Source organism: Nycticebus coucang, chromosome 13 (genome assembly GCF_027406575.1).
Source record: "Nycticebus coucang isolate mNycCou1 chromosome 13, mNycCou1.pri, whole genome shotgun sequence".
Taxonomy (NCBI): Eukaryota; Metazoa; Chordata; class Mammalia; order Primates; family Lorisidae; genus Nycticebus; species Nycticebus coucang.
The window spans coordinates 92,422,827-92,440,844 of NC_069792.1; the positions used below are offsets into that span (position 1 = coordinate 92,422,827).

At 45.4% G+C, this 18,018-nt stretch overlaps 1 protein-coding gene across 1 annotated transcript in view; it reads right to left on the reverse strand.

The window, feature by feature from the left end:
- Positions 1-16,802, reverse strand: part of OC90 (otoconin 90) — a 51,124-nt gene extending 34,322 nt beyond the window's left edge. Inside the window, exons 1-5 of the mRNA XM_053558694.1 lie at positions 16,760-16,802; positions 14,377-14,511; positions 6,381-6,446; positions 5,072-5,128; positions 3,477-3,651 (exon numbers count right to left, since the gene is read on the reverse strand). Of these exons, the coding sequence (XP_053414669.1) occupies positions 3,477-3,651; positions 5,072-5,128; positions 6,381-6,446; positions 14,377-14,511; positions 16,760-16,802 (476 nt within the window). The remainder of the gene's footprint in view (positions 1-3,476; positions 3,652-5,071; positions 5,129-6,380; positions 6,447-14,376; positions 14,512-16,759) is intronic.
- Between the last annotated feature and the right edge of the window lie 1,216 nt (positions 16,803-18,018).

Sequence of the window (18,018 nt, forward strand, 5' to 3'; positions counted from 1 at the left end):
TGGAGAGCTCTGCTAGCTTGAGGAGAGTGCTGAGGCCCCAAGGTTCTGGCTGGATTCATGGGGAATTCAAAACATCTCATGACCAACCCAGGGAAGGGAGTGGCAGATTAAATATGGCTCTGGCCTGGAGAGGAGGCACGTGGGTTACATTCAGATGACACTCCAAGCTGGAAGCCTCTCTCTCTGGAATGATAGAGGGAAGGGTTGGGACCCCCTCCCCCCCATCATCCTCACAAGCTTCAGATGGCAGGTCTGCGTCACCTCTGAAAGTCCCCTGGAGCCCAGCCTTAGGATTCAGTGTGCAAGAGACGGTGAAGACTGGGCATGTCCTGCTCTGGATCAGAACCCTGGCTCCACCGACTGCCAGCGATATGTCTTGGACAAGTTACTCACTTCTTTTCAAAACAACCTTATGAGAGATTCGACCCCATTTCCAATTAAGGAAACTGAGTCTTAAAGATGTTCACTTATAATAGTTTAGACTTTTGAGCTTCACTCCAGGGAATGTTCTAAGGATTCACACTTAATGCACATCAAAAATCCTGTGAGTGAGGAGGTGTTATCCTAATTTTAGAGATCAGGAAGCTAAAGCCCAGAGAGTCAAGCAGCTTGTCTGAGGCCTTCGCAGTTACCCAGGGGCAGAGCTGGGGTACGAGGTCTGGCAGTCAGGCTCCCAAGACTTGATTTAAATACTGCCTTTCCCAAGGTAATTTGGGCTAGAAGCTAGGGGTACCTGTCTGCATAGTCTATGCTCTGGGGACAAAGCAGGAGCCCAGGATACTAAAATGGGGACTGCAGGGCACAGTGGAACCTGAAATGGGCCAGCAAAGGAGCTGCAGAAATCGGACAACTCAATTTCCCCTTCCTTGGGAGAAATAAAGACAAATACTAGCAGGCTGGGCACGGTGGCTCATACCTGTAATCCCAGCACTCTGGGAGGCCGAGGCGGGTGGATTGCCTTAGCTCCGAGGTTCGAGACCATCCTGAGCAAGAGCAACACCTTGTCTCTAAAAATAGCCAGGCATTGTAGCAGGTGCCTATAGCACCAGCTACTTGGGAGGCTGAGGCAAGAAAATAACTTGAGCCCAAGAATCGGAGGTTGCTGTGAGCTATGACACCACAGCACTCTCCCAAGGGCAGCAGAGTGAGATTGTCTCAACAACAACAACAAAAAAACAGATAAATATTAGTATTACTTTTGTCACAGCAGCTAGCATTTGCTGAGTGCTTACTATGTCCCAGCCTCTGTTCTAAGTGCTTTTTGAGTATTAACCCGTTTAGTGTCACGTGGACCCACGCAGCAAGTGTGGTTGTTACTATGAGTGTTTACGTACCTGCACCTGGAGGCCCACAGGCCCTGTAACTTGCCCTGGGTCGAGGTAGGTCACAGAGCAAGCTGACACTGAACCTGGGAGGTCAGGTAGCTCTTGTACACAGGAGGTCAGTACAGACCAATGAAAAGAAGAAACAGTGTGGAGGCAGCTGATGACCTGGGACAAGCTACTGAATTTTTCACACTACCTCATTCATAAGATTTTTTTTGATTTACGTAAATATCAATAAAGACCCTATAACATCATAGACTTTCAGCATATGGTAGCAATTATTTTGGGGATCTGGTGTGCAAGTTCAAGATAGAAGTAACCTTTCCTCCAGAAGTTTGGAAATCACCTCATCAACTGGAACACTTAAAGTAATTGAAATTCGGTGTGATCCCCCATTCTGCCAATTGGTGCTCTGATTACCCCTTTTGGGTTGATGACAGTGATAAATTGCTGCTTCATTTCCTTGGTTTCTCGATGTACAAGGTATTTCAACAATGAAAGGAAGTACAAAGGGAAGACCTGAAAGGAAAATGTGTTTCAGAAATGCCCTAGCCCCAGGTGCCATACAAAAGCACCTCTCCTTTTCTGAACCTCAGCGAGCTCTAGAGTCAGTTTGCTCATGGCCCCTGGGACAGAAAACTGTTCTCTTGGTTCAGAAGCATTTACACCCTTCTTTGCAGGTTGGGAGGTGGTACAGATGTGTTTAATTCCAAAGTCATTATTCCTTGTCGATCAGAGATATATCATTTTTAAATTTGTTTAGTGCCGACTCTGTGCCAGGTACTGTAGTCCACACTGAGAGTAACAGAGGAAAGACCCTCCTGAGAGGGTGTTGAGTGGATCAATAGACAGACCCTGTGGACACATCAAGAAAGATGTGCACAGGTTCTTGGGGGGAGGCCCAGACGTCATCCTGGGGGCTGTGAGTCAAGACATCCGTCCTAGAGAGAAATGCCAGGGCAAATAGAAGCTGTCCACCAGTATCACAAAGGGGCTCCTTCCCTGCCTCCTGTGAGTCGTGGAGATGGCAGCACACACTCCACCACAATGGACTTGGGAACAGGTGCAATACCAGTATGGTGGAGACCTGGGTTCAAACTCCCACTTCCATACGATTACTCTTGCCAATGCTGCGACAAGTTACTATGGCTACAGGTACTATTATTACTACTGCTATTTTCCTAGTAAAATAGTTACTATTGTTACTATTACTACTACTGTTACAGCCCTGCTGTTACTGTGTGGCTGCTGCTATTACTACTGTTACTTTCCCTACCAATCACTATTGCTCTTAAGTACTTACTAGGCCAGGCAGAGCCCCAATCACTTGAATCCAAATTCAGTCTTTTAATCCTAGATAATAATTCTATGAGGGGATTATCATTCCATCCATCCTACAGGGAAGGAACTGAAGTACAAAGAAGTTAAGCGACTTGCTGAAGATCACAGAGTGAAAAAGGGGCAGAGAATTAGGATTTCAGAGTCATACGTAATATTCCTTGACACTTTGGCAGCACGAGATAACGCTAATTGGTAAGTGTCCCAAACGTCCCTCCTGTTGCCCAGTTCTTGCTTGTCATATCCTTGCTCTGCTTAATGCTTCCGATGGGTCAAAGTTGGTCACTTACTTAATTTGCACTTCTCCCATTCATAGGGAAGGAGCAGACTGTAATAGCCTCTTACAGTTTTTCTGCATTTCCTGCTAGACATTTACCTCTTTAAAGAAAGAATAGGACTCTGTTTATATTAACCAGTTAATATATTATTGGTATTTGGTGCATGTTTGTTGAAAATGAAACATAAACCTTTATAGCTGCTTTACTCCTTGCAGCCAGGACTGAGCCAACTGAAAAAGTAATTCTCAAATTTTATTCTCCAAAAGAGTTACCTGGAGAGCTCCTTTAAACCTTCACAAATGAAGATTTGTGTATTGGACATAACACAAGATCTTAACTCCCCAGAAAGAGAGCTGACCAGAGATTACATTGCCACATAGAGATGAGGAGACCAGTCCAGGCGGTAGACAGTGGAACTAATACCTCTCCTAGTCCCAAGTCCAGGCTCTTCCCGTGCTTGTGCTCAGCCCAAGGTAGCAAACCAGGCCTCCCCCGAGCTCCCCTTCTGGTCTTGCTCACTTTGGCTCTCACTCACCTGTCAGGTTCATCCACAGGCAGTCCTTCCATCTCAAACCTGCAGGCACAGCCATAGTCTTCAAAGTCCCGGGGGCAGATACCAGCCACGCACTTCATACCACTCACAAAGTGGAGCAGCACGGGGAAGTTGGTGAAGACGGCCTGCAGCCAGGTGAAGTGGGCGCCCAGACAGTCTGCGGGGGAGGGGGACTATGGGCACTGGGAACTGGAGTCCAGAAGGGAGCTCCAGGCTGATGGCACCTCATCGGCCCAGCAAGCACTTGCTGTGTGCTCAGGACTGTTCTAGACAATTGAAAGGAAGCAGGTTCTAAACCATTATTTCTGTTGCTTGTCCAACTAATAGCCATTGAACCCTTCTTTCTTATTAACAACACTGAAAAGTTGGACCTTTTCCCTAAGTCCCCGAGGTTGTTTCATGACCATTCTCAGCTGTTCATGGTAATCCCATGCTTCCAAAATAGGGATTGGTCTACAGCTGAGCATGTAACCCAGATCTGGCTGAAAAATCTTCAGAGTAAGTCTTTCAGAGACTTATGGGAAACATTTCTTTTCTAATAAAGAATAAAGGCATGTAAGCTCTCTTTGAGCTTCACCTTTCTCCTTCCTTGAATGTGGATAAGGATAAGCTGGCTGAAGCTGCAGCAGCCGCATGCAATTATGAGGTTCCAAGCCTGAAGTTGAAAAGGCACTATGCCTGGAGTAGCAGGGGAGCAAGGTCAACCTCTGGGTCTCTGGTACCCAGATTGAGCTACTGGACCACTGCTGATGACATCAGACCACTATTATCTGAGTCACTATGAGTTTTCTGAATGGATCTCAGATGACACAGTGCTGGAACTGTAGAACTATAAGCCATTGTCGGAAGGAAGGAAAGGAGTACAGATGGCCACAACTGTTGAGCAACCAGAAGCTGAACTAGGTGCTTTTAATGGCACAAGAGTTAAGGTTGACAGAGTGTGTATTGTGTTGCAAAGCATTCACTTTGTCCCTTATCCCACAGAGCTCGTAGTAACCCTGCAGGGCAGAGGCTATATTGTCATCACCATTTCATAGGAAACAAAAAAACTTTATATTTCACAGTAGAGAAACTGAAGGTCAGAGACGTGTTCAAGGTATCAACCAGGGATAATAATTTTCCCCAAAGTCTACAGCAAACAAAATTGGCAAGAAAGTTTGTTTCCATGTTTCCTTCCCACAAGTCCTAATCAGAGAAATGAAAACATGATTCTTTACTGATTGAAAAAGCCACTCTAAGGGGTTTTTGTGTGTGTTTATATAAAGATGTATTTTTATTAAAAAATTTTCAGGATACCCGTACCCTTAGGCTGAGTTTCCCTACCTGTAAAGTGAGGGTGCTATTCTCTTCCTAGCAAGTTTATCATAAGGATTAGTGAAGGAAGGAATCGGAAGGCACCCGGCAACTCAGTGACTCACCCTGCAGTGAAGGTGTCTTTGTTCCCTCAGAACCTGGGTCAAAGTTGGGAGTTGGCTGGTGAGGGTGGAGACCAAGGCCCGGGTAATTCTCTGAGCTTTCTCACACATACTCTATGCCATGACACTTGATGGATAAAAGCAATTTCAGATTTAACTTACCAAAAATTTCGGCTACATTTTCCCCATTTTTAAATATCCCATTGAAGAATGTGATATCTAAGTAAAAGAAAGATAAAATGAATGAGAGAATCTTGGTTTCTCCCCTTTCCTCCCTCCCTGCTCACCCTCTAGGTAAGGCGTTCATAAACCTTTCTTCCTTCTCTAAGGGCAAACTTGACCTTGGGCTAACTTTCCAGTAACACAGGTTACCATAGAAACTTGTTAAAGATGAAATGTGAATTGTGTTACTGGGCAACATTGCTTGCTAATAAAAATTACACCTAGAATGGTGATGTGTCTCTGGACTGGGAATGATGGATGAACTATAAATGCCTGGTGGGACGTCATCCTTTTGGGCCTTGCTCAGTAGATGAGTTTTGTAAATGTTTGCGTCCTTACTGGGTCCTAGAAATAGAATCTATGAAGTCATTATTGGAGATGCTGTTTCCTATGGAGAATGAAGCGTCCAAGCCAGGGCCAAGGCTGTGCCTTGCCTGTATGAATGCCACTCCCTTTAACTGTAACTCGGGTCACCAGGGGCTGCTGTGTAGGCTGCTCTGACAGCTACTCCAGCTGAAGAGGAATGGCTGCCGTGGGCTGCTGGCACACCGTGTTTCCTTCCTTAGATCCTTCTAAGTGCCAAGGGTGGCCTGTAAGTCCAAATGGCTACTTTAAGGCGGCCTCCGGGTGGGCACTACACATTTTATGGGAGTTCTGCCATTTGGAGAGAGGCACCCGTCATCTGGATCTGTGTGGGATGAGTCACTTTGCTGCTTATATGGGTTTGTGTATTAATGATGTGGTTGACTTAACTCACTTCTCTGAGTGGTTGGAAATGAACCACTGATGTAGGGCTGACATCACTAAGTCCCCGTGCATTGCGTTCTTCAGCCATGCCCAGGACCCACCTGAGCAATCTTAACAATCCATTACCAGGAAAACTTTCTCTTCTCCAAAACACAAATATAGATCCTCCTTTCTTACAACCAGAGCAAGCAACACATCGTGTCTCCCTCTCTGTCTTGCCTTCTGGGAAGTTCAGAGCTCAATTTGAAGCTAAGATACAGTTACGGCATAACCCTCATGATCGGCCTATTTTCTGCCTTCTACTGGTTTCCTCTTTAAGTTGACCTGGGTAAGACCAGGGGAGACTTGGGAAGACACTTTTGAGTTCTACTTGAATCTCTTTGCTTACAAATGCCACAGAAATGAGTGGCTCTAGGGAATACTCAGAATGGGATTGTTTTCTCTGCCAATATCCTACATAACTTTCTTCCCAGCTCCTAAGAAAAGTTCAAAGAATTCTTACTGATATTTTTTGAGAGTTCTGGAGGCAGCTCCTGTGGAAAGTGTGGGGTGTCCAGAGCGTGGCCCCCTAAAAGGAAGGAAGAAAGAGCAGGGTCAGCACAAAAACTGCTACTACCCACTTGCAGGATGAAAGCCAGGAGGGGATGCAGGTCAATTCAATGCCATGAGTATCTTTCTAGAACCTGCTATGGGCCAGATCTATGTGGCACCTCCCGAAGGAAAGAAAAAGGTGGCTGGAGTAGCCCTGGTGTTTTACATTGGTGGCCTTAACAATGGCATTCTTTCTGGGGATGGAGAGATTTGAGGTCTTATCTTTGAGCTATCTTTGCATCTGAAGCATTATTTAGGTTGCACGTTTGTTTTATAGTTTTTTGAGGTGAAGCACCAGTGAAAGGGCAAAGACATGGAAAGGATGCCAACTCTCAAGGTGTTTGTAATCTGGAATGAGGGTTTCCCCAGACTATCAATATCAAAATAACCTGGGATGTGGGCTCCGCAAACCATTCTGATTCCTGTGCTCTCGCTCAAGTTGAAGCTGGTGGTCTAGAAAACTCCCCTTGAGAAATACTGCTTGGAGGTGAAATGATGACAGAGGGTGGAACTCTACTAGTACCCCAATACTGCCATTACCTTCAACCAGCACTTCATCATGGTGGGGGGCCTGCAGATGCGGTCTGGGGCAGTGGGGACAACTAGATGGAATTGTAATTCCAGTTTGGCCACAGATGTGCTCCCTAAATGCTCAGAGAGCTTATAGACTTGTCTGTGCTCACATTTCCCTTTTCCCAATGATATAAAGCTTATAGGGAGTTGGAAACTGTCAGAAGAGTTTTGTCTTTCTTCATCAAGTGACAGTTATGTAGTCAGGCTTGTCAGTTTGACACTATTTGGAACCCCATCAATCTGACGGTCACAATGGGTCAGCCTTCACAGAAGAGGTAGACTAAATATGTTCAGAGTGCTTGCCCCAGATGGTGCCTGGCTTGGCCTGCCTTGGCTTAGGGCAGGTCTCTCAACCTCCCATTATTGATATATGGGGCTTGAAATTTTCTTTTGTGGGGGATTGTCCTGTGCACTGTAGGATTTGCAGCAGCCCTGGCCTCTGCCCACTAGATGCCAGTAGCAACAACTAACTCCCCCATATACACACACCCAGCAGTGCTGGTGAGGATCTGTGTGTATATGCATGTGCTAAGGCACCCCAGGTAAGAACCACCAGCTTGGAAAGAAAGAATCTGGGGTGAGGTGAGATGTCCTGATTGCTGCAATGACTGTCCGTCTGAGCCTTATCTCTTGTTATCTTATGACATTCAGAGCTGCCTCTTGTCCTTTCTTCTGGTACAGTTCACACCCCTTGGCCTTTCCAGAAAGGCTTCCTGAGGGGGTCAGTGAATCTGGCTGATAGTCCTTCCTAGTGGAGAGGAATGGTGTTGGGGGAAGCAAGAATGCTGCTTGTTCTTGCCAGGACTAGGACCAGGACTGGCACTGTTAATACACCATCCCTGCAAGATTCCTCAAGCTCCCATCCCTGGCAGGTTGACTCCACTATTCTCTCTCTCGCTTCCATTATTAATATTCCCCAGATTTCCTAGATTTTTAGCACTGGATATAACCTATTTTCAGACTTAAAAAAAATCATAGAATTTAGCAAGAGAAGGGAAATTAAGGAACATTTAAGTTACTCATTTTTTAAAAAACAGCTTTAGTGAGATATATTTTGTAAACTGTACAATTCATCCATTTAAAGTATATAATTCAATGGGTTTGGTATATTACATCATTAGTTTCTGTAAGTTGTGGTAAATATATATATATATTATAAAATTTTAGCCACTTTTGAGTGTATAATTCAATGGCATTAATTACATTCACAATATTGTGCAATCTTCACCCCTATGTATTTTCAAAACCTTTAATCACCCCAAACAGAAACTCAAACCATAAAACAGTACCTCCACATTCTTCTAACCCCCCTGTCCCTGGTAATCTCTAAATCTACTTTCCATCTCTATGGATTTTCTCATTCTAGATGCTTCATGTAAGTAGAATCATATATTTGTCTTTCGGTGTCTGGCTTATTTCTCTTGGCATAATGTTTTCAGTGTTCCTACATGTTGTAGCACATATCGGAACTTCATTCCCTGACACTGACAAATGATTTTCTATTATATAAATGTGCCACAATTTATTTATCCATTCATCCATCAGTTAACATTTGGGTTGTTTCCACCATTTGGCTGGAAATAATGAATAATGAATAATGCCGTGATGATATACTATTCAAGTCCCTGCTTTCAGTTCCTTTGGGCATATACCTAGGAGAGGGATTTCTGCATTATGTACCTTTCTGAGGAACCACCATTTTCCACAGTGGCAGCACCATTTTGCATTCCCACCAGCAATGTACAAATGTTCTAATTTCTCCACATCTTCACCTCGTTATGTTCTTTCTTTTTTTATTATAACCACACAATTAGGTGTGAAGTGGTATCTCATTATGGCTTTGATTTGCATTTCCCTAATAACTAATGATGTTGAGCATCTTTTATTGTATGCTTACAGATTACATTTTATATCTTCTTCAGAGAAATGTTTATTCAAGTTCTTTGTCCACATTTTAATTTGATGGTTTGTCTTTTGTTGTTGAATTGTAGGAATTCTTTATGTATTATGGACATTAAATGCTTTACAATTCCCCCCCCCCACCATTCTATAGGTTTCTTTAAACTTTGATAATATCCTCTGATACACAAAAGTTTTTAATTTTGATGAAATCCAATTTATTTATTTTTTTTCTTTTATGCTTGTACCTTTGGTATCACATCTAAGAATCCATTGCCAAATCCAAAGTCATGAAGATTTGTCTCTAGGTTTTCTACTAAGAGTTTTACGGATCTTTCTTTCCTTTCTTTTCTTTTTTTTTGAGACAGAGTCTCATTATGTCACCCTCAGTAGAGTGTTGTGGCATCACACTTGAGCTCACAGCAACCTCAAACTCTTGGGCTTAAGGGATTCTCTTGCCTCAGCCTTCCCAGTAGCTGGGACTACAGGCGTCTGACACTGGTCTTTTCTTTTATATTTAGGTCATAAATCCACTTGGGTTCAGTTTTTGTATGTAGTCTGAAGTAGGAGTCCACCTTTATTCTTTTGCAGGTGGAATTCCAGTTGTCCCCGTGCCATCTGTTGAAGAGACTATTGTTTCCTTTTTGAATGGACTTGGCACCCAGAGATTTGGATCTCCAAAATAACATGTATTTGGATAGTTCAGAGAACTAGTGGCTAAGCATGGTGGTGTGGTCTTCTTGAGTCCCACTTGAGCTGAGGCAGGAGGACTATTTGAGCCCAGGAGCTTGAGTCCAGCCTAGGCAATGTAGTAAGACCTTGTCTCCATTTTGAAGTAAAACCCGAGAAATATCTAGATTGTTATACAACAGTCTTTAGCATCTCAGTATCCACTTAGTCTGGGCATATGGCCAGTACACAAACAGCTGTTATGGGAACTAAATCACTGCCTGGTAATACTGTTCTTGTTGCAATCCAGGTTGCTTAGTCTTGCTTCTCATGAATCCATAGCTGAAAATGTATCAGAAGGGTCTGGAAGAAGAAACATAATTGGGTGTTTCAGGTCAGTGGGCAGCCCTCTTTCATCCAGGCTCTCTTTCTTGTGGCTCTGCCAACCTCAGAGGCTTCAAGTCATCCACATAATCAAGGCAGAGTCACAAGGGATGCCGCAGGTGCTCACCTCTGATCATTGTCACTAAAGAGACAATGCAGTCTTGTTTTATGTGAATTTGAATCATGTGGAGGTGAGATAGAGTGACATAAAATGCTAATGACACATCAGTATATGCACACTGATGAAAATAATGCAAATCAAGATATCGCAGCCTTCCAAAGATGGCAGCAGCAGAAGTGGTGAACTCTGATATGTCGCCAGCATGTCACAGGCTGCACCTGCTGATAAATACTCATGAACTGGTTAGGTGTGAGCTCAGGCTGCAAATGAAACCTCCAATTGATAACTTGGGGATGGAAGTTGTGAAAAAGGTTATAATAGCTAAATAGGTCTATGGAAAAGGTCATCAGCCCCCACAGAGGCCAGGCTATTAATTGAGGAAAGTATTTTACAAAATACTATCAATGCACTGAGAGCACAAAAAGACAGTTTAAACCAGGCAAATGTTACATCTACAGAGAATAAATGGGGAAGGGGTGAGAAGAGCAAAAATTCAATGTCACGGCTGTGAGACTGACATCCCTTCCCCACTCAGCTGCTTCTAGACAACAACTATTGTGGGTCATGCATCTCAGACGTAGCTCTCTGATCTGCACTTATCCACAGTGAAACATAAAGCATGCAGGTTTTGAATTTGGGAGATCTTCAAGCAGATAGGTGGGTATACTGTGTCAGTTTCCAGCCTCAGTCACTGGGTCACCTGGCTGGCTGCCTCCCCAGTGGCCTTGATGTTCAATAAGGAGCAGGAGGTCTGTAGTGAGTCACAAAGATTTGGCACAATGGAGTCGTATCAGAGAAACTTAGGCCTGAAAGACCTGATAGCATCCACAAGGGGAAGTGTTGTGAAGATACCCTGTTTCCCTGAAAATAAGACAGTGTCTTATTTTAAGGTGTGCTCCCAAAGATGTGCTAGGTCTTATTTTCAGGGGACGTCTTATCTTTCCTGTAAATAGGTCTTATTTTCGGAGGATGTCTTATTTTGGGGAAAACAGGGTAGAAAGAAATTACCTCAGCCAGCATGCTGTAGTTGCTCCAATGCTACAGAAGTCGTTTGTTACTGTTATCATTATTAACACCATCTACTCACTGCCCCTTTCCCCTCTGTACTCACACAAGGATAGCATTGCTTGGATCTTACTGTCATCATCAAACTTATCATTATCATCATGGAATTATCTAGGGGGACACAGGTATCTTTAGCAGGTGGAAGGGCAGGCTCCCACCTACACACCCTGTGGGTGCCTAAGAACTGCAGAGCCAGGCCTTTACGGTCAGACTGTGTGGGGAGGTGGTTTGTGGGGAGTGGTGGTGTCCCTCCTGTGCACTGTGTCCCAGCCCTCCTGGTGATGAAGTTGCCCAGCCCAAGCCCTGGTCCTCATTTCTAGCTTGCTCTGCTTTGTGGCCTTGGGAAGGTACAGCCTCTCTAGACCTCTGAGTTCTCAACTATCAAACAGGATGGAGAGCGGACTAAAAAGTTGCACTGGGCATTTCTAGATCAAAGGATGAGGATTCTCGTCCATTCCTTTGGTGATAACTACAGATGCCGATATATAAGGCGCAGAGCATGGCTAAGGGGGTATTGAGAGGAGCTTTGGAGTCCCCGGGGGAACAAGAGTTCTTCAGGCAGAAAAGGAGGGAAGAGGCGAGAGCAAAGACATAGTGGTGTGAGGTTGTGCAGTGTATTTGGGGGGGGCACAGTGGGTTGGCACAGCTGGAACCACGTCCCCTCTGCACTCCAACCATCCTGCATGGCGCTCAGTCTCTCCATGTGCCTTGAGTCCTGGGCCTTTGCACAGGCTGTGACCTCTGCTGAACACTGAGACCATGACTCAGCCGGGCTGAGCCCTACCAACACCTTCGAAGGCTTCCTTTGAACAACATCGTGTGGAATCTTTCCCCATTCCCTCCTCTGACTTTGGGGGGAACCTGGGCTGGTCGCCTCTACTGCAGCACTTCCACACTGATTCTCATAAGACACTAAGCTTCTTGAGGACAAGAATTATTGTAGTTCCAAGGCCTGGCCCCTCACTTGGCAAATCTAGAAACTCAACCAATGCTTGTTGAGTGGATTCAAGGAAACTATGAAGACTGACTTGCGATGGCTGAGACAGGACGCCCAGAGCCCAGAGTGCCTGGGCTGACTTTACATGTCCAGAGAAAATAGGGGTCAGACTTAAGACTCAGGACTCCAAACCCACATCTCTGCAAGAAACACATAGAAAATGTAAATGAGAGGCTGAGCCCAGGTTGGGGAAGAAGAAGAATGGTGGGGACAGTGTAAAACTAGAGAGACCCAGGTCCCAGTGAGGGGAAGAACTCAGCCCCAAAAGTTGGAGAAAGTGTCCCATAATTTAAACTTTTCAGAATTTGACCAAAATATAAATTTTGGGGAAAATCTTCCCATATTTTAAATGAAATAGTATGTAGACTAAACAAAACAGGCTGTCTTTGGTTTGGGGTGAAAGGAAAGGACAGTGCCTGGGGTGTACACAGTAGGGTTGAGGGGCAGTGCTCTGTCTCGGTCAGAGCAGCAGGGCTGTGCAGGGTCGTGGCAGCACAGTTCTCTGGGCTCAGCGCCAGCCAGGGGTCTTCTCTGCCAGGTTCTCTTGCCCACGGTTTCCATGGAGAGGGAATTTCCTTCTGCCTGAGAACTGCAGGTCTGAGGGGAGTGGGGCCTGCAAGGCGCAGACCTGACGGGCGGATTCTGTTCCATTTGCGCCCTGTCACAGAGCCCATGTAATTGCCTTGGCACATTTTACATTCGGCATAATTGCCTGGGAAACTCATCAGCACCACGGCCACTAAGAGCACCTGCTGCCCACTTGAGCAGTGATGTAAACCACTGCCTGCTCTTGAGAATCACTGCACTTGAATGTCTTTGTGCAGGGAAGGTAATTAACTTCCTACTCTGGAGAGTGGGAGAGGATCTTACTACTGATAGGTGCTAATCAGGCCTGCTTGCTCCAGGGCACTCCCACTTACTTCCAGGATAGCACCGCCCACACATTTTCATTAGCGAGTAGGAGATTCACCCTGGGTTTTAAAACATTAATCCCAAAGGCCTGAATTAGTTCACTCACAAAGTCTGGCGGTGTGGTGGGGAGAGCGAGCTGGAAAGTCAATGCAAAGATAAAATTTACCAGAATAACAGAGCTCCTGACTCAGGAAATTTGTCGTTCCTATGGGAAGGGGACAAGCAGCAGCAGCCGTTGGGCTCCAGGAGCAGAGCTGGGGCTGCATACATCGCCTCCGCTGACCCTCCCCCAGGGCTCCGCCAAACCCTCCCCCAGGCCTGTGCAGCACCTGTTGTCCCTGCCATTTTGTAGATGATGAGACTGAGGTTCACACATGAAGCTCTAGCTTCTTTGAGCCGGCGCATAAGGCACATACAGCTCTCCTTGATCTGGCTCCTGCTGCCTCTGCCGACATCATCCCCTACCTTGAACTTCATGCTCCTGTGATGCTGAAAAAATACTTTACACCATCCATCCCATTTTGTTTGTGCTCTGTCCTGGGCATGGAGTACCCTCCCTGTGCCTGTTCCCCTTGCGTTACTGACTCTTATCAACATTCTATGTTTCCACGTGAAGTTCAAGAACCCCTAAGTGACCCCTAACTTGGGCTGGGTAGGGTGGCTACCCTGTGCTTGTATAATGTCACCAACACCCTTCTTCCACTGCACTTGTCACCCCATGTTGCATGACATATTTACATCCCTGTTTCTCCCACTAAACCAGGGATTCACTGAAGGTAAGTACCATGAGGTATATCATAAATATTACACATATATGTTTACTTTATGTGTATACGAGAGAACACAAGTTCAACCAATGTCTGTTTAGTGAAGGGCTGGACATGCTGCAGTTGAACATACCATCCGGGGGCCAGTGAGGGATGGATGGCCTGCTAGAATCTCAGAATCCTGGTCTAGGAAACTTAAAGCAAACTTAAAGCATAGCATCTTTAGATAGTAGAATGATAAGTTCTATTAGTGATTTAGGATGAGATTTCACAGTATTATGTACTCCACCCACAAGACAAACCAGGAATGCCCACCTCCTTTCTTGAAGTCACAGAGGGGAATGAACATGCAGAGGACAGGGGGAGTCATCAGTGGGCCAGCACGTGGCTGTGTGATGTGGAACAAGCTCCATTGCAGAGCTCCTGGCCAAGGGGACCACAGGCTTTAGGTGAAAGGTCCAAGGGATCCCTCTCTCCTGACAAATTTGACCACCATGCCCCGCTGACTCCCGCCACTCGCCAGCTCTGAGACAGGGGCAGAAGAAACGCGGCAGCCCCACCCCAGCTGTGAGGGAGCAAATGTGAGGCCGCTCCTCATCCTGCTTCAGAGGTGGAGAAACATCTGGAGAGACCTTGTCGTGCACAAAGACCCTCCCTGTTATCAACACGTACAGAGCATTGTCCTGAAATCCGACTCAGAGACAGCCGTGCAAAGGCAGCTGGGCTGCAGAGCAGGGGGTGTAACTGAGGGAGGGCCCAGCCTAGGCCCTCAAGTTCACAGCAGTGTTTGCACAGGGCCACACCCCTGTCCAGCCCCATGGCGGTCCCTACCACTGAGCCAGTACAGGTGGGTACCCTACAGAGGGCAGGGTTCATAGGGGACACAGGGTCCTCTGACGAACTCCTCCTGGATGGGGCCTTGTCTACCTTCCTTTGGACCCACCTGTAGTCTAGGACATATCCAGTTTCCCTCTGCCCATCTGCAGAACTACTGGGGGGTCTTCCAGCCTTTCCTAGCTGCTAGCTCATCACAGAGATGTTTCCTTTTGTGAAATCCTAGCACACTTAATCTGGTCTTGGCATCTGTTTCTTGCAAAACCAAAACTCCCTCACCACTCCTATTTCTTTGAGGCAGAAACCTCAAAAATGAACCTTCCTCCCAATAGTGTCTAGACCCAGAATTGGTGAACCTGTTGGGCAGACAGTCTTATCGTTGTGGTGATCACACACTCACCCCTGCAAATTGGAGCTATAGGTATAGGATGTTCAATCCACCACATGCTTCCACCTACAATTTCTATGACTATAATTTTTTAAATGTCAGTTGTATATGTTTGAAAATAAAATCTCTCTGGGCATACCAAAAATGTTTGTAATGATTTATAATTATAGAATATATTGTTATCATTTTTATTATCACAATGTGATAGCCAAATATTAAAAGAGGAAAAAGAAATAAAGCAAGAGAAACAGGGAGAAAATGTTTAGTGGTCTCAATTTTCTAGAAAAATAAAAAATGTTAAAAGACACATGTAAAAGTTGGTGGGGTGTGTGTGTCTGTGTGTCAAAGGAACAGTTTTATCAAAGAGAAATTTGTTGTTTTGAAAGAGGAAAATCTTAGGTCCAGAAAAACATAAGCTAAAAAAATTAGGAAAATGGGTTTTAGTAAGGAAAATCTCATTTAAAAGAAAAAATGGGAGTCTAATGTCTATAGAATATTTCATGCTTTGGTCACCCAAAGTGAGGCACTTCAAGATCGCAGTGGAATCTTATCAGGATGACTTGAAGTCTTGGTGGAGGCTGAGTTTCTGACATGCTAGCCCCAGTTGCTCTGGAAATGGGGCCCCAAGTCACAACAAGAATGTTTTAATCAGAAAATAAACACACACACGCACACACACACACACACACACACGTGTGCAGGAAGTAAAGTGCCAATAGGCCCAGTGGCAGCACTGGCTGGGCCACTCTGTGTTAGAGGGAAGGACTGAGATGGGGTTTGGAGTCTATTGAAATCTCTCTCATGTCAAATGTTACACTGTGATTTTTAACTTGCAAGCCTCTGGGTCACATGCATGCCCTCTAAATTGTCCATTAACTTGGGTCATAGGCAGGATAGATTATCAACAAATATCTGTGGGTTCACATTACCTCACTTTCATCATTGCTGTTTGCAAGGGGACATCAGAGAGGGGAGGGTGAGTGTGTTGGTCCAGAGTTTACCTAAATATGAGAAAGGAAGGACAAATTGCCTGACCAAGGAGTATGTCGTTACTGGGTGCCCAATCAGTGAGAGGTAGGACAGGCTCAAGTTCAGAAGCTGACAGCTGTATAAATATGCACAGAAGACAGTAAATAGGGCCAGGGCAGAAGGCTCCGATTCCTAGCTAAGACTCCAGGTGAACTTGAAATTACTCCCTCTGGCTGCTGCCAAGGAGCTCACGTACATGGGTTTAGTTTTGGGGGTGGGGCAGGACTCATTTTAGAATGTGGGGATGGAGGTCTCTGCCCTTTTCATTGGATGCTGCTGCGTACCAAGAGGGCCAAGGTGCTCCAAGGAGACCAGCAAAATGCAGGAAGCACCCATGAGAAAGGGGAGCGGAGACCTGCTCCCATGTGAAGAGCGGCCCCCTTGCTCCCTGCTGCCTCGCTTTTTGTCCCACTCCACTCTCTTACACCACCTCTCACCCACACTCACATGTATGGTGCAGGTGCAGGGTGCTCAAAGGCATCCATTGAGTCCAACCTGCAGCTTCTTGCTGGTGTTTAATTTCCATCACCCATTAGGGAGGGGGATAAAAGCACTAATAAGCAAATCAGATGAAATTTGACAATAGCTATCAGTGCTCATGTGATGTAACTCTATCCCAGGCTGAAATACGGTGTAAAGTACCATTACTCACCAGCAGAGGGCACCACCAGCACGCTCAAGAGCAGCACGATCATGGCCGCAGAGCAAGGGACGGGCCTCAGGCAGCAACTGGACCCGACTCCTGGGAGAGAATCCAGCACAGAACGTGGTGAGCGCGCTTTCACAAACCCTATTAAAGGACTCGCACACACTTTGTCCCTCCTTGGTCCCACAGGACGTGTGGTAAAAAGAAAATTCCAGAAGGGTTTCTGTCTTCGCTGTGCCATTAATTAACAGTGTGGCGGTAATGAGATCACACTCGCTTTAGGGGACTTAGTTTATCCATCTGTGAAATGGAAGTGTAACCATGATCTCCTTGAAGACACAGCTGTGGTCTCGTCTATTTATCCTATGGTCATTTATTCCAGGCCTGCCTTGTGTCCGGAGCTGTGGACTCATGTATTTACTCACTTGTTCTATGGTCATTTATTCCTGACCTGTGTCGTGTCAGGCATGGAGGACTCAGGATCCAGGAATGCAAAGTGAGGAAGACAGACCACTTACCTGCGAGTTGTTTGCAGAGCGATGGGGCAGGAAGGCGATTTAATAAGTGCTATAGCTAAACTTTCGTTAATTGAATTTTAAATAACCTGTACATGATGAGGCACCAGCATTCCAAATACACCTTTAGCAAATAGGCTTTGAACTTTTTTGTACCAACATCTCTTGTTACATGAATACAATTGGCAACCACATGGTGGTGCTGTCTGCCAGCAAACAAAGCTTTTCCTGCAGCGTCTCCATCTTCCCTTCCTTGGCTTTTGAGAATTTTGAATACTTTTGTTGCAGGTCTTTGGGTCAATAGATTTGCCTCGAATTGGCAAAGGGGTGAGATAGGCAAAGTCCAGGCACCCTATTATTTCACTTGTAGCAGCCCTATGCTCAAATCAGCAAATATTTAGTTTCAATAGGTACTCCCTGGACTCAAGCCAGTCAATCATATATTAAATAGGAAAAAATAAAAGACCAGAGAGATTTCAAAATAATTTTAGCTCCCCGAGAATATAACTCCCTAGAGAATGAAATATGGTTGGTTGACTTGTACATATGCTGCCTTAGAATGCGTTTTTAGGACAAAGTATGAACGATAATACATCATGATCCATGCTACCCAGTGACACACCTGGGACTGCTGGGTAGGGTTGCACATGTTGTGCACTGCAGAAAGGTGCTTAGCAAGGGGACAAGTAGAGGCCGGAATGTAGCCAATGCTCAACTTCAGAGCTTGTCCTTTTCAGGGTTGCATCAATC